The sequence below is a fragment of the Vombatus ursinus genome, unplaced genomic scaffold (assembly GCF_900497805.2).
Source record: "Vombatus ursinus unplaced genomic scaffold, bare-nosed wombat genome assembly UNPS02014770.1, whole genome shotgun sequence".
NCBI classification, from domain to species: Eukaryota; Metazoa; Chordata; class Mammalia; order Diprotodontia; family Vombatidae; genus Vombatus; species Vombatus ursinus.
In genome coordinates, this window is record NW_020954548.1 from 23,635,329 (window position 1) to 23,661,973 (window position 26,645).

Here is a 26,645-nt window from a genome sequence, read left to right on the forward strand (position 1 = left end):
GAATTGGATCGTATCTGTAGGCAGTATAGTGCCTGGGACATGGTAGGAGTTTAGCAAATGTTTGTTAATAGAAAAAGTAGATTCTTTTCAAGAACTAGTGCTTGATTTATAGGGGCCATGAGATGGGAAGACATTCAATAATGATCCAAGAAGAGAAAGGGTAGCTGCTGAGCAGTAACTCTACTGAGGAGTAACAAGTTAGCACAAGTCCACTGTCTTCCTGGGACATCAATAAACGATTGACTGACGGCCTCCTGAGATGAAGGCAACCCTTGATGCCCCATTGTGGTGAATAACAGAAAGACAGATGATACCATCAGAAGGAACCTAGAAAGCATTGCTAAAGATTGAGATGTTTAGGGCAAACTTTTCTCTTCCCCAAAGAAAACAAACAAAAACTGAAGATCTTGAGGTACTACTAACTAAATAAGGCCGATATGGAAGGTGAATATCTACCTAAAACAAGGAAAAGATAGGATTTGGATGTCTGGATGACTGCTTACAACACAAGGGATGAAGTGCATCAATAATTGAGCCTGGTAAAAAACACAACTGCATGTAGTTTTTTTAATCTAATTAAGAGGGCTTTAATTTGCAGATGGGAAGGCAGATAGAAAACTGTCTTCATAGATCTGACAAGTCTAGTAGCATATATGAACAGCAGGAGACAGGCCTAGTAATTCATGTGAGATAATATCTAAGAAGAGAGGGAGAGAAATAAAACCCATGGCTTAAGATTTCTGTAACTAAAAGTAAAAAAAGGTATATGTAAATAAATAACATGAGGATCCAATGCAGAGAAGACAATTTCACCTCATAAGTATCACTGAGACTAAGTGAAACAGGACCCCAACTAGAATTTGGACCTAGAAGGGTTTATTTTACTCAAATTGAAACAGAATAAATAATGGGGTATCCAAACGTTGTATATCAATTGGCCAGTCAACAAGCATTTATTAAGCACTTACTATGATATCAAGCACTGTGCTAACGTCTAGAGATACAAAGATTACAAAACTATTTCAAAAGTAGCATACTGTAGTAATAGTGGACTTCATCTGTATGGAAATTTGCTAGTATTCCTTCTGCCAAAAGCTGAAGCACTAACTTGAGTTAATTATAATTTCATCTTTCAAAAGGTTGAAGAAGTGTAGGAAAACTACTATTTAGACCCAGATTCTCTCTTTCTTCAAGATGCATTCTTTTTATATTTATTCTGAACATATAATTATCTATGTCCCTGTGGTCATCTCCATTAAAATACAAACTTGTTGTGAATAGGGATTCTTTCATTCACTTTATTTGTATTCCTAGTATAATGTCTGGCACATTAGTAAATGCTTATTTTGATTCATTGATAAAGCAAGATGAAGTAGTCGAGGTAGTAAGAGTAGAAACCTGCAGCACAAGTGGCCATTCTGTCATATAATTTGTGATAGAAGAGAGGTATGCTAGATGTAGACTAATTTGTACCTTAGATTTTAGGAGAGTAAATTTCAAAGGGCTCAGAAAAGCATAGATAGCATGCCTTCTTAAGCCCACCATCTGCCACTCCATTGCCCTATGGGAGATGGACAATTTTAATTTTTTAGAAATTATGATATTCCATACTGAGGCTAAACAGATGGGCCTTTTTTGAGAGAGAAGTTTGGAGTCATTAAAAAGCACTGCATAGTTTCCCAGAGGATCTACTGATTGTGTTAAAAATATGTGGTATAATATAGTTTTGTTTGTTCTTTCTAGCTGATAAATGGTAAATGCTTTAGATTTAGGGAATTTTGGCTGGTATAAAATTATCTCATCTTTGAGCTAATTGAAGTTTGTTATAAATGTTACTTTTATAGTTATAATGATTTAGGCATATAATATGTACTATTGTGGCAGCTTGGGCAATCAGAGCTATGAGGCCAGGAAGATGGGTGGCAGAAGAGGACACTGGTGGATTTACTACAAAGGCACCTAGAATATGTAGGAAACTCTGATTCTAAAATTAAATGTCAACTGCATGTGAGCTTCTTGAGAGCTAGGCCTGTCTTATAGTTTGGATTTGCATGCCTAATGCTTAGCACAGTAACTTGCATATAGAAAGTGCTTCCTAAATGTTTTTTTATTCATCCATTCATTCATTCATTCATTCAGGCAGCTCTAGGTGGTTGCCCTCTAATCTATACCTTTTGCATATAACAGAACTATACTGAGGACAATAATTTCTATCAATTACCTTAACATACATTCTATCACACAACAAGCATTTATTAAGCTCCTACAATGTGCCAGGTACCAGGCTAGATAAAAATGAAAAAGTCTTTGGTTTCAAGGACCTCATATTCTATCAGCATAGATAATATGTGTATATATGTGTGTGTGTGCACGTGCGCATGTGCATATGTGTATACACACATATACATACACATATGAACATGTAATATGTGTGTATATATGCACACACACAAAACATATAATTGGTAATTCTGATGCTTAGTGCTAACGTCAGAGGGATCAGAGTAGTTCTAACGTACAAGGTGGTGCTGTAAGTGAGCTTTGAAAGAAATTACGGATTGTAAGAGGTGGAGGTGGCAAGGGAGCACATTCCAAGCATAGGGGAAATTCTAAGTAACACACAGAGTTGAGAGAGGGAATATTGTGTATGAAGTACAGCATTAAAAGGCAGTTTGGTCAGACTGAAGAATAATTAAATGGGAATAATGTATAATAAAGCTGGAATGATATGCTGCAGTGTGGTTATGAAAGGATTTAAATACCAAACAACGGCATTTGTATTGGGCACCAGGAGTAACTGCAAGCCATTGGGCCCTTTCTCTCTATCTCTCTTCTCCCTCACTAATATCTTAAGCTGAACAGTCAAGTCTTTCTTACTGTTTTTGAGATACAAAAATGACAATAGATATTTCTTCACAAACTTCCAAACAACACTCAGTAAAATATTATATTTCTCTCCTCAAACCATGCAAATGTTTCCCCTCAAATAGCTTCTCGTGAACCTTAGCCTCTGCTCTCCACAATGCCCTGAAACTTAAGTGTTTCCTATCACTAAGACAAGTGATTGCTGGCTGCTGTTTATGGGCAAACATCTGTTCTATTTTGAGGATGGTACAAATGTCTAGAAAAGGAGTTTCATATGATGATTTATGAAAGCAGAGACTTGTGGAAGGAAGTACAAAGAGCACAGAAATGTTTTCTAAAGTGCTAGTCAAAGAATAATTCTCATGGAGTTTTAGGGTTATGCAGGCAGTAACAGAAAAGGTTTATACAGGGGCTGCCTGAAGGAAAAGGGTCTGGAGGTTGGAAATGGAAATCTGAACTTACAGAAATAGTCTTTCACTCAAGTATTCACTTTGCACTGTGTTAGGCTTCCAAAAATAAGAGAATTTGGAGTTTGAAGGGACATATGGAAGCACCTAATCCAACCCACTCCTTTTATAGAATAGAAAACGATAGCTCAGAAAGCTCAGTGTCTTGCTCAAGGTCGCACAGACTAAGCAAAAGAAATAAAATTCAAAGCTACCTTCTCCAATTCCAGGTCTACTGCTTGTTTCACTCCACCATGCAATTCTATTAAATTCCCTAGGAAGAACATTTACTAGGTGCTAATCATGTACAAGGCACTGTTAGTCTGCTGGGGATAAATGCGCCATGAGAAATGACACATTAATTCATTTTTTATTCCTATTGCTTCCTATTCAGTTTACAATGAAGGTAACTTAAAAAAAAATAACTCTGTTACAACTATATGAAATTTTTGTTTCAGTTACATAATTCGATCTTGATTTTAAAAGTCTTCCATTATAACTATTCTTCTGATAAAATATCTCACCAAAATGAATGGAGTTCCTAAAGAACCAATTTTATCCAAGAAAGAACGTGAGTTTCTCTATAGTGGCACAGTCTTTCCCCCAGGGAATACCTTGCTCTATCCTTCATGGCTAACATCTCAGAATCTTTCCCCCATGTGTTTTATCTCTGTTGTAGCCTCAGTGCTGTTGTGTCCTGAGAACAGCCATTATTTGATTGTATTTTTGTAACATGCTTGCACCCTAAGCAGCAAATTGCTATGTTGGACTAACAACTGGACGTGGCTCTTCTTGCCACTAACTGCCATAATCCCAATTTCGAATCTAATAAATAGAAGGTAATTTACTGCCTATCAGTAGTTATGATCATGCAGAAATGGAACTACTGTCTAAGGCTTTGAAAAGAAATGCAAATGAATAACTTTAGTGTATTGTGGGGGTTGTTTATTTTCCCATCTTTTAAATAAGGTCACTTGTGTTTATGTACTTGTCTTTCTTAAATGCTTAAAAATGTTAGTACAGCAAAGTGAGTAGATCAATATTTCAAATTCCTCACGAGAGACAAACCATAGAGATAGGTACAAACAATTGTAGTAAGGTCACATTAAATATTCAGCTGCTCCTAATGTGTTATTAAAGAATCATTAAGCAACTACTTTAAAATACAAACAACATGAAAACATCAGTAAAAATCTTTTTTTCCCCCTTAAGGCTACTGCCTTGTATGTTGGGGATTACAAGAAAGGTGACTTAAAAAAAGGGTAACATGATCACTCTAATAAATTTTGGTTTCTGTTATATAATTTGATGTTAGTTTCAAAGGTCTTCCATTACAAATATTCTTCTGGTAAATGGCTTGCCAAAATATCACTTCCTTTATTATAAGCATACTATGTGTTCGCAGCCATTTAAAAAATTTTTTAAAAGAGAGGAAGTACAAAAAACTGAGGAAACCATGGCCTGCTTTGCATTGAGGGAACCAAATAAATTGCACATTACTTTTCCTTTATGATTTTTCCCCCTCTTACAGTATTACACGGAATATCCATGGATACAAATGTGCTGTCAGTAGAGATTAATAAAAGCCGTATCCTTCATTACAATAAAAAAAATTAAGAAATATGAATATTCTAAAGAAGAGAATAGGTGAATTCTTATTTCACCTTTTTTGGCTGAACACATTTCTCATTTAACTAATGGAATTTTGGAATATTAATCTGAATTCTCTTAGTGAAAGAGTGGATACTAATTAGAATGAGAAGTCTGGGAAGACTTAGAAAATAATAATTCTCTGCAATAGAGAAAAACAAACATGAATTGAATATTAAGTCAACAATCTTTCTCTAAAGGTCAAAAGAAACATTCCTGAGGAATAGAGTTTGCTTATATTTACACACACACACACACTCACTCACTCACTCACTCTCACTCACACACAGAACAGAGAGCCACCTCGGCAAACGTACTCACCACAATGTCTTCAGGGAAAGTATCTCTGCTGAAGGAGCCATCATCAAACACAACTTCATAGAAGGTTTGGGACGTCACCTCTATTACTCTGCAGCTATAATATCGTGTGTTCCGATGCTTTGAGATGACAGTCTGACCAACAGTGATTGCCTTTTCACAAGCTTTGGATCTCTTTCACATGGATGAAGAGAGAGAAAGGGAAAGATAATCAATCAATAATTTTTTTATGCACTCACTGTATACATGGCACTGTGCAAAATACTGGGGAATAACAAAGACAAAAATGAAATAGTCCCTGCTGTCAAGGAGCTTACATTCTGCCGAATCATTAAAAATATCCATTTCTATGGTCAAGAGATGTTTTTTGTTTTTTTTTAAGACTTTGTCTCCCTATCTGACCCTGACTGGAAGTACTGTAGCTACTCACAATCTCACTTATATGATCAGTATAGAAGTTTTGACATGCTTTGTTTCTGACCTCCTTAGGTAGGCTAGCTACCCTAGTTAGCTCTGACCCTGTACCTGGGGACTCACCATACTGGAGCCAGATAGTGCAAATACCCAATCACCATTAGTCCTATTGTAGTTTAGAATTTCAGAGCTTATGGGATCCACTGCCTTCTCCTCCCCAGTAACAGGAATTATAGGTATGTGTTAGCATATCTAGTTGAACAGATTTTTTTTTAAGGTGTTCAGTAAAGCTGGGCTAATAGCATACAGGATTGGTGATTTGGACAAGGAAAACTTCAATCTAGAATAGTTTTATATTGAAATTAATCACTAATTAACATAATAGCAATCATTCTATACTAAAATTCTACTTTGATGCTTTATTATAATATGAAGGTGACCCTAGCCCCTTAAGGGCTATTTATGGCTTTGAAATACAAGGCCTGAAAAGTCTTACTAGACTTTGAGTACAGGTTGAAAGAGAAATTGTCTGTTATCTAGGACCAGTCTGCTTAAAGTAGGAATAACTCATCACCCACAGGGCTGGCCTTAGCATCCCAAGAAGACCACGTACTATGATGTAGAGGGCACACACACTAGTGCAATCATAGATCTTTAAGAAGAATATCTAAAAGATAGTTTCATAGCATTAAGAATCTCTCCTATATGCTCCCTAGGATTAGCATTCCCAAGGCAGCAGGAGAAAACATAAGTGATCAAATGCTCACTACTGAAGACCAAGAGAATATGATGAAATATACACACATGACTTGGAAAAATGTGTCTGTTATCACGCAGGAAATGCATCCCCAATGTGTCTCCTACATACACACTGGACCCTGTCATCTGGAGAAATGAAATCAAAAGTGTCTTACCAGGCTAATAAGACAAGGGGGTCCCTCTCCCCACTCTGCCCCTTCACCTCCTCCCTGAGCTGTTGTGAGCTATAAATCATTTCCTATTGGTTGCTAGGTTGGCTAGGTAAAATTCAATAGGCCTCTGGCTGCAGCTGGGCATGCAAACTTTTTGACAGAAGAAGATGTTAATAAGCCTGGAGTGATTTAAATGCTATGTCTTTTTCAAAACAAATGTTTTGAATTAGAAATGTTTACTGAAATAGCATGAAGATACTGCATGACAGATGCCAAACCAATTACCCAATTTCTTCCTTTTCCCCCTTTAGAATGTCTCTAACCTTACAAAGAAAAAAAAAAAAAAGACTAGCAAATGCAATAATAAATACCCATAGCTACAAATGTCTCCAAACTTATAAAACCTTTGCATTTGTAAATTTTAAAAAACAATGGCTTGGAATTAGTCCATGCCAGGGCTTCAACTTAGTATTATTTGCTTCAAACTGCTGTTCCTCTTCAGGAGATATTCACATTGACCTATGAATTACAGTATAACTGGTGTATCCAATCTAGGTCATTTCTCCTTCCCAGCACATGCTTTAATAAAACTGCCATCCATTAGATATTTATTGCTTCTGAACATATCTGCTTAGGATTTGGATAAAGCAGATGGTAATGTAGTTCTACATTTATTAAATTATCCTTTCTCTAAATTATTTTTTCTTTAAATTCCATGAAATTATGATAGATTCATTAGACTCTACCCTGACTTTGGAAAACCATGGCAACCATATAGTCTAAAGCAACATGATATATTGCTGTATGAATACTTACAATGCTATTTTTTTTTAATCACTATAAAGTATATTGTATTCATTGTATTAGGTACTGGGGAAGACACAAAACTGGGATAAGACATTACTCTTACTCTCAAAGACTTTACAATCTGGTAGTCAAAGATAGAGACAAGCCCACATATATAACTATAACACACAATGCTACATGGTAGCATTTTATACTATAAAAATTATTTATAGTATAAAAATACTTTATTTTATACTATACTTTATACTATAGAGTTACAAAAGAAAAGGCCAACTGAAGCCTGAGGATGAGGGTCCTCATTGACATAGGGGATAAGAGAACACTTTATGAGGAAGGTGGTATTTCACTAAATTGGGAATTTCATCCTATCCTAAGTATAAGTACATTGTATTCTTTTTTTTTCAGTTGTTGTTCCAACATATTTTGATTCGTTTTTTGATATCAAAAGCACCGCTACTCTAAACATATCTTTGTATATAAGCGTGTGTGTGTGTGTGTGTGTGTGTGTGTGTGTGTGTGTGTATGCACACTACTAATTACTTCCTTGGTAGGTGTAGTCCCAGAAGTGAAATTTAAGTAAAAAATGAGTAACTGTTCTTGCAAAATTCCAGAAAAGAGTCCAATATATTCCAGAATAGGTGAATCCAAGTCACTGCTTCAACAACAGTGATTTGCTGAAACTAGTCTTAGTCTTCCCATAACTATCTCATTTTCCCATCTTTAAGTAGTTTAATGGGCACAAAGTAATACCTTAGAATGTTTTAACTTTAATTTCTGACTACAGCAATTTTAAACATTTTCAGGTGCTTAATAGTAACCTCTTTTTTTGAAAACAGTGCACATGCTTTGGCTATACTTGTCTATTGGGGAATGGCTAATAGACTCAAATTTGTGTGAATTCACCATAAATTTTGTGTATCTGACTTTTATCAAAGTTCTAAGTCAAATATTTTTCCCCCAAACCTCATTATTCTATTAATTCTTGCTATGTTTATTTCCAACAAAAGCATTTTAATATCATATAGTTGAGATGGTATTTTTATAATGTCTGGCTACAAATTTTTCCCATAGTCATAACTATGAAAGTTAGTCTTTCATTCTCCTCTAATTTTGTTATGGGATGATATTCTATATTTAGGATCATAGAATCATAGATTTGGAGCTAGGATGGACCTGAAAGGTCATCTAATTCAACCATATAGCTATTAAGTGTCTCAGGAAGGATCTGAACTTAGATTTTACTGATTCCAAATCCAGTGGTACTATCCATCAGTCATCTGACTTTGTTATAACTTAGCAAGTCAGTTTGGAATCACACATTCTAGTAGTGGTCAAATTCTACTGTGAAGGACTTTTAAGAGGGAATTGCCCTTGGGAAGAGAGAAGCAACTTTCTCTCCTTCTCACCCTTCCCATGATTAAGGAATAACCTTTTGAACTTCAGAAGTTAGGAAAAACTGGAGTTTCCATTCTGGGCTTATCTGGAACCACATCAAAATATCATTCAGAAAGATTAACAAAAGAACATTGCAATACAACAGAGATAATCTTAATTGGTGGTTTTCTAAGCCAACATCCAGCTGCAAGGTTCCATTTCTATTTCAGTTTGACATCAAGGATGTAGATGATAGAGGTTTCCCTGGAGTATCAGTAGCTGACAGCAGCATCTGCACCAGGATGCAATGTAACCAGGGTTACATTGATCACAAACTAGATACACTGAGGAAAGACAGAGGTCCTGAACTTTGGTACCCAGCAGAATGTTACACACCTAACAGGAACTTCATGAAAACTCCAACAATGGAGAAAAGTACTTTAATAATTTAGAGCTATGAGTTTACACTTTGGCCAAATGTTCTAAGTTTGAAAGAACCCTCCTCAGGGAACGTGTGTGTGCAAGGGGATATTGCATGCCTGATCTGGGTGGGGATGTTTCCATAACAATTGTCAGAGTCATATCTGCTTAGTAAATTAACTCTGGCTTATAATCAATGGAGACAACATTAATGGGGCTCATGAGTCATAGTACTAGAAACATCAGCCCCTCAGTGTTACCACTAGAACCCTGAGAAGGAGTAGTCATCTACCCTCCAGAAACAGAGCCCATCAATGCCTTTGGGTAAGTAGCCCTGGAGGGATTATTACACTAATGTAATTTACTTGGTAATCCACCTAGACCAGGTAAATTTTTTTCTTCTGAAGTTCATTTATGTTGCTTGCTCAGTTTCCTCTTCTGAGGTTAGGTAGTTTAGAGTCTCTATTTCTTATTTTGTCATTTTGGGTAATTACAGCTTTTTTGAGTGCTCATTCATTCCACTTTCAGATTTGTTGGCATATAATTGGGTATAGCAGAGTCTGATAATTTACTTCTTTATTCTTTAGCAATTTTCCCTTCTCTTTTTAGATCTCAGTAATTTACTTTTTCAGTTTCTTTTTAATTAATTAAGTTAGTTGATGGTTTGGTAATTTCATTTTTTTTTCTTTTTAGAAAACCAACTTGTTTTACTGGTTCAGTAGTCTTTTTGGTTTCAATTTTCTTAAGCTTTTCTTTAATTTTCAAAATATCTTAACCTTGTGCTTAATTATGAATTGACATATTGATTTTTCTAGCGTTTTAGATGAATGCTTTCTATGCACTGGTTTCCTCTTTCTTACTTTTGTTAATAAAAGTATGGAGAGACATGAATTTCACTCGAAGGATTATGTTAGCTGCATTATATACATTTTTATATGCTGTCTCATTGTTATTATAATTATTCTATCTATAATTTATTCTCTGACTCATTCATTCTTTAAAACAATATCATTTAGTCTCCATATGTGTGGCAACTATTCATATTTCCTTTACTAATTATAATTTTTATTATATTGTGATCTATTTACTATTTATTTTCCCCCTTTTTATGCTTATTTATGCATTCTTCATGCCCTGCCACATGATCAGTTTTTTATAAAATAGTATGTTATTTTAAAAAATAAGCATACTCTTTATGATCCTTAATCCCTAATTATGATTCTATAATCATCAAATATGTATCACATCTAATTTTTCTAATATTTTGGTGAGATCCTTAATGCCTTTTTTATACATCTATTGCAACTAAGTCTAAAGCAGACACAGATATCACCTATGATTATTGTCTTGTCATCTGGGACTTATCATAAATCAATGAACTTTTCCTTTAATTAGTTAGTTCTGCTACAATACTGGTTTTGAAAACTTGATTTTGTTCTAATGTAAATGATATATTAGGGAACAATTTGAGCATGACTCAAATTCTATGTTTGTGTGATTTCATTCCAAGAAACAACAAGAATGTGGAAAACAATGTCACTTCACAATGGCTCACAAACTTCCAATCTTCTCCCACTTCCACAAGCAAAGTTCAGGTCTTTTTCAAGGTAAAGTGTTATATTTATTGTATATCTTCTGGTCCAATAGCAGCCATGGGCAGAGAAGTGCTAGTTTTGGTTTGCAGTCATGCACTCTATCGCCAAACTACCCCACCATTCCTGGATTTGAAGGCCTTCCTTCAGAGGCAGCTCTGGTTCCTAGCAGTTGATTTTGGGAACTGGGGTACGGATGGAGCAGCAACCTAAGGGTAGGAACACTACCACTATTTATTATAGTATTTTTGTATTTCTTAGCTATTTAACGAATATAAAACTGTACCATAATTTTTATCAGGTCTTTGCCTCTTCTGTCTCACTGATGAAGTTTTTGAGTGTTTTTTCCCTAACCCCATATTTCCCATAAGCCATGTGGTTTTTATTGTACAATCTTGAATAATGAGGTGATTTTTAGGGAAACATGTATTTTGTTATTGCAAAACTGATTGTACTTGGAAACTGTTATTCGAAGCATATATAATTGTTTCATTAGCTATGGTGCCTTTAAGCATAATGTTGATTCCCTACTTATCTCTCTTGAACATATTTCCTTTTAATATTGCTTTAAGATCATGATTTTCATTTCTGTCTTTTTGATTCAAATGAAGCATAGTAGATTCAACTTCAAACCCTCAAATTTACTCTTTATGTTTTAAGGTATATATTAAATATAGCAAATAGTTGGATTTTGCTTTAGAATTCATTTTACCACTCTATGTTTCATGGTTAAGTTTATACCATTCATATTCATTATGATTATGTTTTCTCCTTCAACAAATCTTGCCCTTTGAAAAAAATAGAAAGAGGGGCAGCTAGGTGGCTCAGTGGAGAGAGCACTGGCCCTGGATTCAGGAGGACTTGAGTTCAAATCTAGCCTCGGACACATAACATTTACTAGCTGTGTGACCCTGGGCAAGTCACTTAACCCCACTGCCTAACCAAAAAAAAAAAAAAAAAAAAGAAAGAAATTAGCACCAAGGATTTGCTATTAGTATTCACAGTCTTTCAGATTTAGAACTAAAAGGGATCTCTAGGTCATTTAATCTAACCCCATTCTTTTACAAATGTGTAACAGGAGGCACAGAGAGATTATGTGACTTTTAAATTCCCACAATTAGTATGACTTGGAACTGATGCCACTCTCCTCCTTTTCCCTTACCTTCCTAGTTGACCTCATCACTCAACTGAAGCTGCCCTTTCCAAAGCTATCAATAATTTCTTCATTGCAAAATCTTAGCCCTAATTCTTCTTGATTCATCTGCTACATTTGAGCTGTTGGCCTGAGAAGGAACAATAAGATGAGAAGGAGAACAAAGAGAGGGTAGTCTCTCCTCTGGGTATTTTTTTTTTTGACACTATTCTCTCCTGACTCTCCTCCTCCCTTATCTGACGGCTCCTTCTTAGCCTCTTTTACTCGATCATCATCCACATCATTCCACCTAATTGCTAGTGTTTCCTCAGACTCTGTCTTGAGCCCTCCCTCCTTCCTTGGGTACCTCATCAGCTCCCATGGGTGTTACGACTCCCAGAATCTACACTTCCAGCCCCTGAACTTCACATCAACAATTTTAAACTCAGTGTACTGAAGACATATTAAACTCAACTTGTCTAAAGCTGAATTCATTAGTTTTTACCCAAAACTTATCCCCTTTCTAACTGTCCACAGCATCACCATCCTTTCAATGTCTCAGGTTTGGAATCTCAGGATTACCTTGTACTCCTTACCCCGCTTCCATCCAATTAGTTGCCAAATCTTGCCAATGAGACTATTGCTATCCACTCCCACAGCTGCCTACTACTTTAGTTTGGAAACTCATCAGTTTTTCCACAGATTATTGCATTCTCCTTGCGTTCTTGTCTCATCTCTTGATGCTCCAGTTCATTTTACATAAAACTTCTGTGTCTGAGGTTATAATAATGATTGAAAAACACTTATTATGTATTCATTGGTGATACAAATACAAAAACAAGGTAGTCCCTGTCCTCAAGGAGATAATATTCTAATGGGGGGGACAGCACATACAGGGGAGTGGTGGTCAGGGTAGATAATTATAGTTTGAAACTCACAAAGATGATGAATAGAATAATAGGGCAGCACAATGTCATTCCCTTTCTAGGAGCAATGGTAGTGTTGAACTGATTATAGTTGATTATGGTTCTTAGAGCAAAAGGTGGAAAGCTGGGATAAAGGAAAGCATGGGAGAAGATTCCTGACGGCAGCATAAAAAATGGGTGGTGTGAAGATAAAGATTCCTGGTTCCCAGGAGTGCAGACCTGAGTGTCTAAGCTCTTTCTAGGTATAGCTGGGTGGTAAATGGCTTGGGTAAAGATGAGGCTCCAAGGGTTCTAGGGAGTAAAGTGGTGACCGGCTTGGATGCTCCTAAGCATTGTCTCTGGTCATTCACTTTAGAGTTGTTGCAGGTGCTGAATGTGTGAGAAGGCCAAGTTGCCCAAAATATAAATTATAAATTCTGCCCAGAATTTCCCAGATCCTCAAGGCCAGTGAGACTGAGAAGCAACATTAAAAACAAGTGTTTGTATAAGAACAAGTCAGCCTCAAATTCCATTGAATATTCATCCTGTGCATGTACCAAAGAAAACTCTGGCAGGATGTACTTTCCTTCTACTCAGTATCCCTGATCTGTCTGGCTGTAACATATCCTTCAATAAACCTCACTGAATTATAGATGAATTGTGCATTGGGTTTTGCTTTCACTTTTTAGTGGCGTGACAGTAATGTTTATCACATAACTATTCATTTAGAGAGCATTTTTATTAGATGTCGGGAATGGAGAGATTGAACTTCAACCCAAAGAATAAATCCCTCAAACATAATACATATTGAGAATTATGGCATCTGGAAACTATATTTCTGGATGACTTTAATGTGAAGTTCATTTCAACTGGTGACCTAAGGATTCAATTGACCATAGTTTGCCCACTGTTTTCACTACCTCTAGGTATTTAAATAAATTATTTCCTGAAATATATACCATTCACTGTTTTGTTTCCTCATTTTGTTTTCTAGAAGTCAGTGGTTCTTTGAAACCTATTCTCCAAGTCAGTTTTTGTTATTGTAGATATTTCATCTGTTTTTAAAATTTTGCCTTCAACTTTCCTCTGCTATATATTGTATCATTGAATTTTTGAACTCTTCTCCTTCATTATATTTTCCAGGATCTCCATTGTTTTGATGAGGTTTCTGAATCTTCTGTACTATACCACCAATTTTCCTCTCAAGGCTATCTATGAAAAGCCTCTATTTCTTTTTATATCCAAATACTAATAGATAACTCAGCTGATTAAAGATCTCTTGTAACAAATTAAAATAGTTAAATAAAACTGACAATTACATTAACCTCATCTGAGAGTGCAAACATTTCACATCTGTTTTAACAGATATGCACGGTAAAGCAAAACAAATGGGGCATTTTCTCTCTCTATATCTATATACAGATATAGATATATACACACACATTTACATACATGTATATGTGTGTGTATATGTGTATACACACACACATATAAAATCTTACACCTTAAATCTATCACCTCTTTGTAATGGATAGCCATTGTTTTGATCATAGGTTTTATAGCTTTTGAAGTTATTTGTTTTTATAGAGTTGTATAAATTTTGCTTCCGGTTCTGCTCATTTCATTTTACATTCAAAAGTCCGCAAAATTGTACATTTTTATAATATTGATGTTTTAGTATAAATTGTTCTTATGGTTCTTCTTTACTCAACATCAGCTCATATAAGCTTTCCCATTTTTTAAAATTGTCTGCTTCCTCATTTCTTACAGCATAATAGTACTTCAACATATTCATGTATGTCATCTTATTCAGCCATTGCTCAATTGATGGGCAACCTCTTAGTTTTCAATTGTTTGCCACCATGGAAAGTACTGTTGTAAATATATGTATTTTTAACATAAAAGACCTTTCCCTCTTTCTTTGATATCTTTTGTATATATACCTCAGTGGTATAACTGAGTCAAAGGGCATTAACTACTTGGTAACTTTTTGTGTGAAGTTCTAAATTGCTTTCCAGAATGATTGTACTCCTTCACAGGTCTGCCAATGGTGCTTATTATAAAATTACAGAATTACTTGGGAGTTAACCTTTCAAGATACATACAAGATCTAAATAAATAATAAACTGTTAATATATTATATTAACTGTTAATATATATTAATAATAAACAACAGTTTACAGAAATATAGACCTGATTAGGAAAATATTAATTGTTCATGGGAAGAATGATCAAATATAATAAAAATGACAACATTCCCTCAGTGAATTTGCTTATTAAATGCCATAACAATCAAATTACCAAAGGTTTACTTTATAGAAATAGGAAAAAAAGTGAAATTCGTATGGAGGGAAAAAAGTAAAGAATTTCAAGAGAAATAATAAAAGGAAATGAGAACAAAACAGGCCTAGAAGCGACAGATTTCAAACTATATCACAAAGCAGTAACTATTAAAAACAATTTGGTACTGGTTAAAAAATTGATCATTGGAACAGTTTAGGTACATAACATGCAGAAATAAAGGTACCTAATACTACGGTATTCAATTAACACAAAGACCCAAACTAGGATAGGGACTTACTATTCAACAAAACTCCTGGGAAAATTATACAGCAGAATAGAAGAAATTAAATTTAGACAAACGTTCCACATCTTATACAAAGATAAACTTCAAAAGGATCTGTGACCTAGATATAAAAGGTTATGTCATAAACAAATTAGAGAGTCATGGAAAAAATTACCTATCAAATCTATGGACGGGAGAAAAGTCCATGAAGGAAGGAAATAAGCACTTATCTCCTTCCTAACAAATAGATGTGTGTGTGTCCACACACACACACATACACACACATATATAATACATACAATAACACAGCATAAAATATGTTAGATAACTAGTTAATACATTATAATAGTACACATTTAAAATATGGAAATAGTATAAATTATTTCACACACACACAAATACACACACACATACACACACACACACACACACACACACACACACACACCAAACAAGGAATAGAAAAGACTGCAAGGGGAAAATAGATAATTTTGACTACGTAAAATTAAAAAGAGTTTGTACAAACAAATCTAATAAAGCTAAAAATAAAAGGGAAAAAATTAACTGGGAAAAATCTTTGCAGCAAGCTTCTCTGATAAAGGTCCAGTTTCCAATATATAGAAGGCACTGACTCAAATTTATTAGAAAAAAAGTCATTACCCAATGGATAAATTATCTAAGGAAATGAAGAGATAGTTCTCAAAGGAAGAAACCCAGGCTATCTATATTCATATAAAACATGCTCCAAATCACTACTAATTAAAGAAATACAAATCAAAGCAATCTTGAGATTCCTTCTCAAAGAATGCCAAAAATGACAAAAAAAAAAAAGAAGAAGAATCATAAATGTTGGACATTCTGTGGGGAAATAAGCAAAAAAACTCCCATTTCATTCTTTATCTTTTTACTTCTTTTATCATGCCTCTCAATCACTCTCAGCAGCTAAATAGTACAGTGAAGAAATTTCCAGAGATGGAGTCAGGGAGATTTGAGTTGGATACCTCAGATACTTACTAGCTCCTGGGCAAGTCATTTAACCTCTCAGCCTCAGTTTCCTCATCTGTAAAATGGGAATAACAACATCTACTTCTAAGGCTTGTAAGGATCAAATAAGATAAGATATGTAAAGTGCTATATAAATGCTAACTATTATCATCATCATCCAGTTCTTTGTTCTAAGATTTTAGTTTTAGTTGCAGAATTACTACCTTCTAGCAATTTTGTATTTCACAGTACAAGGTTTGTGGCAACCTGGCATCAAGCAAGTCTCTCATCACCATGTTCCCTATAGCATGTGCTAATATTGTTGTCTCTGTGTCACATTTTGGTAATTTTCACAATATTTCAAACTTTTTCATCATTATTTTATCTCTGCTTTTTTTTTTGGCTTTTTTTTTTTTTTTTGGTGAGGCAATTGGGATAAAGTGACTTGCCCAGGGTCACACAGTTAGTGTCAGGTGTCTGATTATTCTCTTTTATGGTGCTCTGTGATCAATGATCTTTGACGTTACTATCGTAATTGTTTTGGGGCACCACAAACCATACCCATGTAAGATGGTGAACTTAATCAATAAATGTTGTGTGTGTTTGACTGTTCCGTGGACCAGCATTTTCCCTATCATTTCCTCTATCATTTTCCCTCTCCTCAAGCCTCCTTCTTCCTTGAGAAAAAAACAATACTGAAATTAGGCCAGTTTTTAAGCCTACACGGGCCTCTAAGTGTTCAAGTGAAAGTAACAGTCAATCCATGTGGCAAATTTCATTGTTTTATTTTATGAAATTGTCAAGCCACCCCAACCGTCAGCAACCACCACCCTGATCTGTCAAGCAGCAACATAAAGGCAAGACCCTCTACCAGCAAAAAGATTATGACTTGCTGAAGACTCAAATGATTTTCAGCACTTTTAGCAATAAAGTATTTTTAAATTAAGGTATTTGTACATTTTTTTAGACTTAATACTACTGCACACTTAATAAGACCACAGTAAAGTGTAAACATAACTTCTTTATGCACTGGGAAACCAAAATTTTCATATGACTCCCTTTATTGCAATACTCACTTTATTATGGTGGTCTGGAACCAAACCACAATATCTCTGAGGTGTGCCAGTATATTGTCATTTTATTAGAAACTTTTGTTTTGTCTGTCTAGCTTTCCTACTAGCCTCTGCTATTTTTTTTTAAGGGGATCTCCTTGTGGGACATTCTTTTCTTTTCTCTTTTAGCTGTTGTTCTACCCTGTGGTGCATTTCTGCCATTTCTCAATCATGAAGGAGATCTAGAGTCCCTACAACACACTCTATGTGTGTCTCACTCTCTTGCTCTCCTTCTTTCTCTTTCTCTCTGTCGTCTTGTGAGAAACCTCCTACAATTTCTTCAGACATATTTGAACTATACATGGAGCAGCTATGGGAATGTACAAAACTTTAAGGTATAAGCTTATCTTGGTTGTCTGCCTGTTGCTACCCCCAAATTCTCTAAGGGTGAAATCTGTCATGCCTTGCTACCACTCTGGTTGTCCATCTACTTCTTCTTCTTCTTCTTTTTTAGACAATTGGGGTTAAGTGACTTGCCTAGGGTCACACAGCTAGTGTGTCAACACTATGGGCATACGTGTCAAGTATTTGGTCTGAGGCCAAATTTGAACTCAGGTCCTCCTGACTTCAGAGCCAGTGCTCTATCCACTGCGCCACCTAGCTGCCCCGGTTGTCCATCTTCTAAGATAAATGGTTGTCTCTGTAAAATCTCAGGACCCCTCTTCTATCCATCTGATATCTGCTGGGAAAACTTGGAATCAACAGATGTTTGAACACATACTATTGAGGTGTGGAAAAAACTCAAAACCATTAAAAGTAACTATAAGAAATCTACATTAAATAGGTTCTTGACTAGTTGAGAACACTGAACTTAACTGCTTTACCTTCCTTCCCTTTTCTCCTCATGTTGTACATCTATTTTTTCTTCTTTTTTATGATCTCTTATTTCATCTTTTCTAAAAATAGGAATTTGTATCATAGGTTATATATTACTTTTGTTTTGGCATTGTGTGCTTATCTTATCTGAACCAGATATCAGTCACATGCCCATGGTTAATGTGCGTGGTCTCTTTCTTGTAATAGGTTAAAAATGGTTTGCAGATGGTCAAGCTGAGGCAGGAAGGAATTAGGAATCTAGCTAATGTGGTGGAGTGGGAAGAGCTGTGGATTTGGAGTAAAAAGAACCCAGATTCAAATCCCACTTTGGCCACCTGACTCTTTCAATAGGTCACAAACTCTAAAGGCCGTATTTTTTTCATTTTGAAACTGAGGGAATTGGACAGGGTGACCTTTGAGTCTAAAGAAAAGACTAGGAAAGAGTAATGATACAAGTAGTACACTAAATGATTTTTCTTGAGTTGAGAAAAGTACACAAAGTCAGAGGGGATTGTGTGGGAAAATTCACAAGGTCTTGGAGGAGGCAAAGGTAGTAGAAAACACATGGCAGGCATAGTCTTGATAAGAAAAAATTTGTGCCCAGATCACAAATATTTTTTTTTTGTTGAGGATATGAAATTTATGTGCATTGGTTGATGGGAATGACCAGAAAACAAATTAAGTACACAACCTTCATCAAAATAAAAATTCTCATAAGCCTCAAGCATGACCATTTCATGAGGAGCACAAGGGGAAAGGCTGCTTCCATAATGCTATTCTGATGGGATTCTTGATTTATTTCTGCAGGAAAATTTATTGACAAGGACACCCTATAACTGATTATACATCCTAGAAAATATTTCCTGTCAGAAAAGTCTAAGAGCCTATTGATGTTAAGAATGTCATTTCTGATCAGAAAAGACAGTCATTATGCAAGAGGTGCTATCAGATTAAAGGCATGGCTATGGTATTTCGAAGATTAGTGTGCAGGCTCTGCTTCTTAAAGCAGAGTTTTCTTTAGCGCATGCTAAGCAGAGGTGAGTTAACCACAGTTGTAAAATTACTTTTTTTTTTTAAAAAGATTACTTTTTTAAAAGCAGTTTTCTTGAGGACATCAGCAAACTGTAACCAAGAACATTTCTATTGGAATTCTGTGACTGAAAGAACCAAAAGTTTTAGGAAACAAGGAGGCAGAATAGAAAAGCAGAAAGTGCCGGAGGCCCAAGTTTAAGCTCTGATTCTAATTACAGACAAAGCCAAAGGCAAACCATCAAACTTCCAGGTGGTTGTAAAGAAAGTGCTTAAAAAGCCTTTAGAAATGTAAGCTACCAGTATTCATCATCAAATCATCATAGTAATCAGGATTGATTTACTTGCTGTGAGAATAAACATAAAAGAAATATGGATTTTAAAAAACAAAGCTGTGGATCACCTGAAACTTTTTTTTCCTTTTCTTGTTTTCATGGAATTCCATGTCTGTGGCTAATTTTGAAGACATTTGCTACAGGTAAATGGAACTTTGGTAGTGTGAGGAATACAGTAGCCTACTGGACCTACCTGCTAAATGAAGAAAACCTAGGAAAAGTTTAAAACAAAACCAAAACCCTGATAAGGAAGCTGAGTCACAGTGTAACACCAGGAGTAAGGATCCCAAACCCCTTCTTCCAGCAGGGAGTTTGATATATATCCACTAGCCTCCAATTCCCCAGGAGTCTTTTTTCCTCTAAATCAACACTGGTCTCAAGGTCCAGACTTCTAGCACCCTTTCCACAGGTCCTGCTAGACCCAGATAAGAACCCTATACCAAACTAGCAGACTTGACTGGTTTGGGAGAGGGCTCTCCATTACAACTGACAGACCTGTTTACATTGTTCTCTCTGACTAAGCTTTGTTTTATTTTAGATTTGTTTAACCATCTTGTGTGCTCCATGTTTCATTGTATGGGGCTCTGGGATTCCCTGAAGCTCCTTCAGAGTAGTAGGCATAAAAGTTTCACTATTTAACTTATCTCAAACTTAACTAATTTCAAACTTCTAAGATTTATTTGATAGGTGCTCAGCAAATGCTGCTTGCTGAAGGACTAGGAGAGACTCTTGACCCTATTGCTTTCTTTAACGGGAAAAAAAAAAAGAAAAGAAAAAAAAAGAAAGAAAGAAACAACACCCTTTCCTTTATTTTAAAACCAAGAAGTTTAAGGAACTGGGGGGCTTTTATCAAAGCCTAGAGTAACTGTGCTGAAACTGCTAAGCAAACAGTAAAGAGTGGGTAACCTTTAACCCCTTCCCAGCATCTCCTTTCAGTCTGCTGGAATGAGAAACAGAACAAACAGCCACAGGGTAACTACGACTGTCTACACAACCATTCCTAAACACCAGTGGCTTGGATCTGACTCCACCAACATCTTGTTTCCACCCAGGATAAGTTCATCATCATGGAGATTGTTTCAGTTTTGTGACTCCCACTTCTTCAGGACCCTCAGTTGCCCCTGCCTCTCTGATTGGAGGGCTGGAGGGCAAGAGCAAAAAACTCGTCCCCAAAACTCCTTCCCTTTATGGAAGTCTCACAACTTCCAGTCGTTTCTTCCTCTCCCACTAGCTGTTCTTGATTTCAACTTCACCAACATCATGCCAACCTCCAAAACCTCCGAAAGTGGCCCCCCTTTTCATCTGTAAGCTCCTTGAGGGGAGGGACTATCTTTCTTTTTCTTGTTTCCCCAGAGCCTGGCACATACTAGGTGCTTAATAAATGTTCCTGGGAAATGAGGACATAATTGTAAGTTTCTCTTTCTTAATGATTATTGATTCTTGAGAATCAATAGACGTTTGATTTTCAAAGACGTTTCATTTTCAAGTTTGGAGGTTTCTTTCCTCCCCCTCTTGTTGCCTACTTTCTGTGGAATTAAATCCTTTTGGGGGTCACATAGAACATAATGCCACAACCCTTACTTCCTTGAATAGACAGAATATTCATATAGCTCAATATAATCATAGGCTACTAGACCAGCCATATATCATTAAAAAAAATTAAATAAAATACAGCAATGTTTTCCTGGAAGAAATGCATCTTTAAAGAACAGATATCTAAAATAATCCTACTGAATAAAAGGTTACAGATGAAATATTTCCCTTATCCTTATAGGCAAAGCAGTGGGTGAATTTAATTTTACAAGTTTGGCATATAAAGCATCTAGCTATGCCCCACTTTTCATGCTACATAAAAACCACATAATTTTACCTTTGATGGGTAAGAGTAACAATTCTAATACTCAAACTGTGCACTGTACTTGAGTAGGAACTTAGTGTGGAACATAAAAAGCAGTAAGACGTATCTTTTCCTTCTTTTATTTCCCATAAAATCTAGCACACTTTACGCACAACATAATAGGCAATGTGGTATATTAGAAAGAATACTGATTTGGGAGTCAGAAGATGGATTTAAACTATCTAGGTCACCAGGGGGAGTTTCCTAGTACCTCTTGGCCTACATTCCCTGGTCTGTAAAAATGAAGTGGTTAGACCAGATGATCTCTAAGGCCTCTTCCAGCTCTTGGAACTAAAGTACCTAGCACATAAAAATGACACAATTACTGAAGGAAAATTGCCTGACCTGACCACAGTTAAAATTTTAGACCACTTTCAACATAAGAAGGGCAGCCGATGAACAATCCTAAATGCTAGTTATTCATATGAAGTCCCAGGGCAGAGAATTCCACAGTGCCATCTCTGCGTTTAAGACAGGGGTGAAGGATGAGATAGTGGGGAAAGATCTCTGAATGACTGGAGAAGAGGGAGCTATTCCCGCTTTGTTTATATCTTCCTACTTACTCTATGTCATCTAGCCAATTTATCATAATGTTGGCATTTTTTAATCCTCAAGATATCTTTGGAAAATACTTAGCTAGTGGAGCCAAGATGGCGGAGTGAAAGCAGTGACTGTCTTGAGCTCTCTCCCAAAGCCCTCCAAATACCTAAAAAAATGGCTCTAAACAAATTCTAAAGCAGCAGAACCCACAAAAAGACAGAGTGAAACAAATTTCCAGCCCAAGACAGCCTGGATGGTTGATCAGAAAGATATATCGTGCCAGGCAAGGCGAGGAGCGCAGTTCTGCATGGGCGTGCAGGCCGCAGAGAACCTGGAGCAGGCCTCAGAGGACTGAATCTCGGGCAGCTGAGGCGGTTTCCAGACCTCTCAACCCCTGAACGCCAAAGACAACTTAGAAGGTCAGTGGGGAAAGTCTGTGGCTGCGGTGACAGAGGAGCTAGGTCTCAGCCACAAGTCTCAAGCACAGCCTGTGGGAAGCAACTTCTGGCCCACAGACTGAGGGGGAATTGAGTGGCTGATCAGAGGGGATTGCAGGGATCTCTTTGCCAGTGCTGAGGCAGGAATCTCTTGCTTTACCAGTTCTTGGATCTGGGTCACAGTTCTGAGGGGCAGTCCTGGGGCGAAGAAGAACACTGGTGTGGTGGAGCTTGTTGTGGTGGTGGAGAGAAAACACCTCGCCCCTTAACATACCACCTTGGAAGAACTGAAAATTTACAGGTCCCTAGAAGTACCTCTGAAAACAGCTGTACAAACCCCTAAAGCTTGGGACAGTACACTCTTCACATTGGAAGCAGACTTTTACCTTAACAAAGAGTTTAAAACTCAAGGAATTGGCTAGGATCATGAGTAAGCAGCACAAAAAGAGTCAGACTATATTATCTTACTTTGGTGACAAAGAAGATCAAAACATACAACCAGAAGAAGACAACAAAGCCAAAGCTCCTACATCCAAAGCCCCCAAGAAGAATATGAATCAGTCCCAGGCCTTGGAAGAGTTCAAAAGGGATTTTGAAAAGCAAGTAAGAGAAGTAGAGGAAAAACTGAGAGTGATGCAAGAAAATCATGAAAAACAAGTCAACAGCTTGCTAAAGGAGACCCCAAAAAATACTGAAGAAAATAACACCTTGAAAAATAGCCTAACCCAAATAGCAAAAGAAAAAAAAAGCCAATGAGGAGAAAAATGCCCTAAAAAGGAAAATTGGCCAAATGGAAAAGGAAGTCCAAAAGATTACTGAAGAAAATACTTCCTTAAAAATTAGAAAAGAGCAATTGGAAGCTAGTGACTTTATGAGAAATCAAGATACTGTAAAACAAATCCAAAATAATGAAAAATTAGAAAACAATGTGAAATATCTCACTGGAAAAACAACTGACCTGGAAAATAGATCCAGGGGAGAGAATTTAAAAATTATTGGACTATCTGAAAGTCATGATCAAAAAAAGAGCCTAGACATTATCTTTCAAGAAATTATCAAGGAAAACTGTCCTGATATTTTAGAACCAGAGGGCAAAATAGAAATGGAAAGAATCCACCAATCTCCTCCTGAAAGAGATCCCCAAAGGAAACCTCCTAGGAATATTGTAGCCAAATTCCAGAGTTCCCAGGTCAAGGAGAAAATATTACAAGCAGCCAGAAAGAAACGATTCAAGTATTGTGGAAACACAATCAGGATAACACAAGATTTAGCTGCTTCTACGTTAAGGGACTGCAGGGCATGGAATATAATATTACGGAGAGCAAAGGAGATAGGATTACAACCAAGAATCACCTACCCAGCAAAACTGAGTATAAGCCTGCAGGGGAAAAAATGGTCAATCAGTGAAATAGAGGACTTTCAAGCATTCTTGATGAAAAGACCAGAGTTGAATAGAAAATTTGATTTTCAAATACAAGACTCAAGTGGAACATGAAGAGGTAAACAGGAAAGAGAAAATCATAAGAGACTTATTAAGGTTGAACTCTTTACATTCCTGCATGGAAAGATGATATTTGTAACTCATGAGACCTTTGTCACTATTAGGGTAGTTGGAGGGGAAAAAATTATATGTACATATATATAGATATAGATAGATGTAGGGCACAGGGTGAGTTGAAAATGAAGAGGTCATATCTGGAAAATAAAATTAAGGGGTGAGAGAGGAATATACTAGGAGAAGGAGAAAGTGAGAGGTAGAATGGGATAAATTATCCCACTAAAAAAAAACAAAACAGAAAAGAAAAGGCTCTTACAGTGGAGGGGAAATGGGGGAAGGTGAGAGGGAATAAGTGAATCTTATTCTCATAGGATTTGACTTAAGGAGGGAATAACATACACACTCAATTGGTTGTGGAAATCTGTCTTACCCTACAGGAAAATAGGGAGGGAAGGGGACAAGAGAGTAGGGGAATGATAGAGAGGAGGGCAGATTGGGAAAGGGAGTAATCAGAAGCAAATACTTCTGAGGAGGGACAGGGTCAAAAGAAAGAATAGAATAAATGGGTGGGGGGGATAGGATTAAGGAAAATAGAGTTAGTTTTTCACAGCATGTCTACTACGGGAAGTGTTTTGCATAACTGCATATATATAACCTATATTGAGTTGCTTGCCTTATCAATGAGGGTGGGTGGGGAGGGAGGAAGGGAGAAAATTTGGAACCCAAAGTTTTAAAAACACATGTTTAAAAAAAATGTTTTCACATGCAACTGGGAAATAAGAAACACAGGAAATGGGGTACAGAAATCCATCCTGCCCTATAGGAAAACTGAAGGGGAAGGGGATAAGAGAAGGGGGGGAGATATAGAAGGGAAGGCAAACTAAGGGAAGGGGTATTTAGAATGCATGCCATCTTGGGGTGGGGGGAAGGGCAAGATGGGGTGAAAATTTGGAACTCAAAATCTTGTGGAAGTAAATGTTGAAAACAGAAAACAAATGAAAAATGATGCCCCAAGTAATTTATCAATAACAATGATACACAAAGTAAAAAAAAAAAAGAAAAGAAAAGAAAAAAAAGAAAATACTTAGCTAGAAAATACTGTTAATGTAAGCAAAAGATAAAAACTATGACATTTAATTTGACTAATCATATAATTATGTTATTCTACATGAGCCATGTAGAAGCCTACATGCTATAGATGCCCTAGCTATATAAATTTTTATCTAAAGGAACTTCACAAGCCCACTATTCTACAGAGAACTTTGAAAAAGGCATAAATCTTGTCTGCCACATTTAATTCTATGAGTAACTGAAGCCCCAATGTCAGGAGCATCTTGGAATGCATGTATGAAAGATTCACATCTGATATGATAAAGGGGAAATCCCCACCCCCTTTTGTTCCACCTATGCAATCATGTTACTAGTAGAATATAAAGAGTGTTATATAAACAGGTACACAAGGAGCAAACATGGGAAAATCATCAAGCTGGAAAACGTAACTTTGTGAATTGCCCACTAAGCAAACTAAGAAGAAAATGCCAGATTATAAATCTAGTGATCAAATCTTGCTGTTTCTTATTAATTTCTATGAGGTAATATAGAACTGTGGGAAACTGCCTTCAATTTTTTTTTCATTTTTCTGTCTCCTCCAGAATCAATATTTTAAGTATTTAAGATATTTTAATTAATAAAATCAGTAAGTACAAGCTATTCTTTATTTATAAGACTTATGCAACAAAAGTCACTGACCTGATGTCACCATTCACCTATATTTGTACTGCAGAAACAGAAACTTATTTACCCACCCAAGGCTAGACAAAAATTGCACATCCAGAAAACCTGAAATTTCTGTGATTTGGTAAAGAAATTCAGTACAAAAATGAAGACTCATAAAAATGTCACAAATTTTGAATTTTCTACATGCTTGTTCATGTATATGTACCATCAGATCTTATGGTGCTTTGTTGTCTTAAATAGACAAAAAATATAATAAAGTGAGAAATAAGTCTATATGACTTACAGATCTTATGACTAACAAAATGGAGGATGAGACACTTTCTTAAATCCTAACCTCTCAAACCTCTGCAAAATAATAATTATGTACATAATTATGTAATTAAACTATTTCAACTGTTTCCACAATCTAAAGACCCTAATGAGGTCAAAAAACCAAATGAACTAACAACAGAAAAGGCTAATCCCTAATCCCTAAAGTGCTCACTCAGCACCCCCTCCCTCACCAATCACCACACTCTAATAGGGCTACACAAACTGACCCAAAGGTTTGCAAGAGGATTTAACTCTAACTCATGCCCCTTGTACCTATACTATGGAAAAATCACAAGATAAAAGACTGTTCTGTCTGGGAATGCATTGTGGCAGCACTCTATGCTACAACAGAAATCAGCTGAAGAAATGAAGAGAATTGGGGCAAGATGCCAACCATGTGTGTGGCACTTCACTAAACATGAGGGACTCTATACCCTCAGAAGGCACTTGGGGGAGAAACTGAGGCTGGAAAAATGGTTTATCCAGTATGGGAGAAGGCTGGAATGGCATCAAGATACAATCCTTGGGGTAACTACCATTAAAAGGGA

At 36.3% G+C, this 26,645-nt stretch overlaps 1 protein-coding gene across 4 annotated transcripts in view; it reads right to left on the bottom strand.

The window, feature by feature from the left end:
- The window catches only part of KDM4C (lysine demethylase 4C), a 480,568-nt gene that overhangs the window by 39,527 nt on the left and 414,396 nt on the right, over positions 1-26,645 (bottom strand). For all 4 annotated transcript variants that reach the window (XM_027862930.1, XM_027862929.1, XM_027862927.1 and 1 more), the window contains one exon: positions 5,283-5,453. In XM_027862930.1, the coding sequence (XP_027718731.1) occupies positions 5,283-5,453 (171 nt within the window). The remainder of the gene's footprint in view (positions 1-5,282; positions 5,454-26,645) is intronic.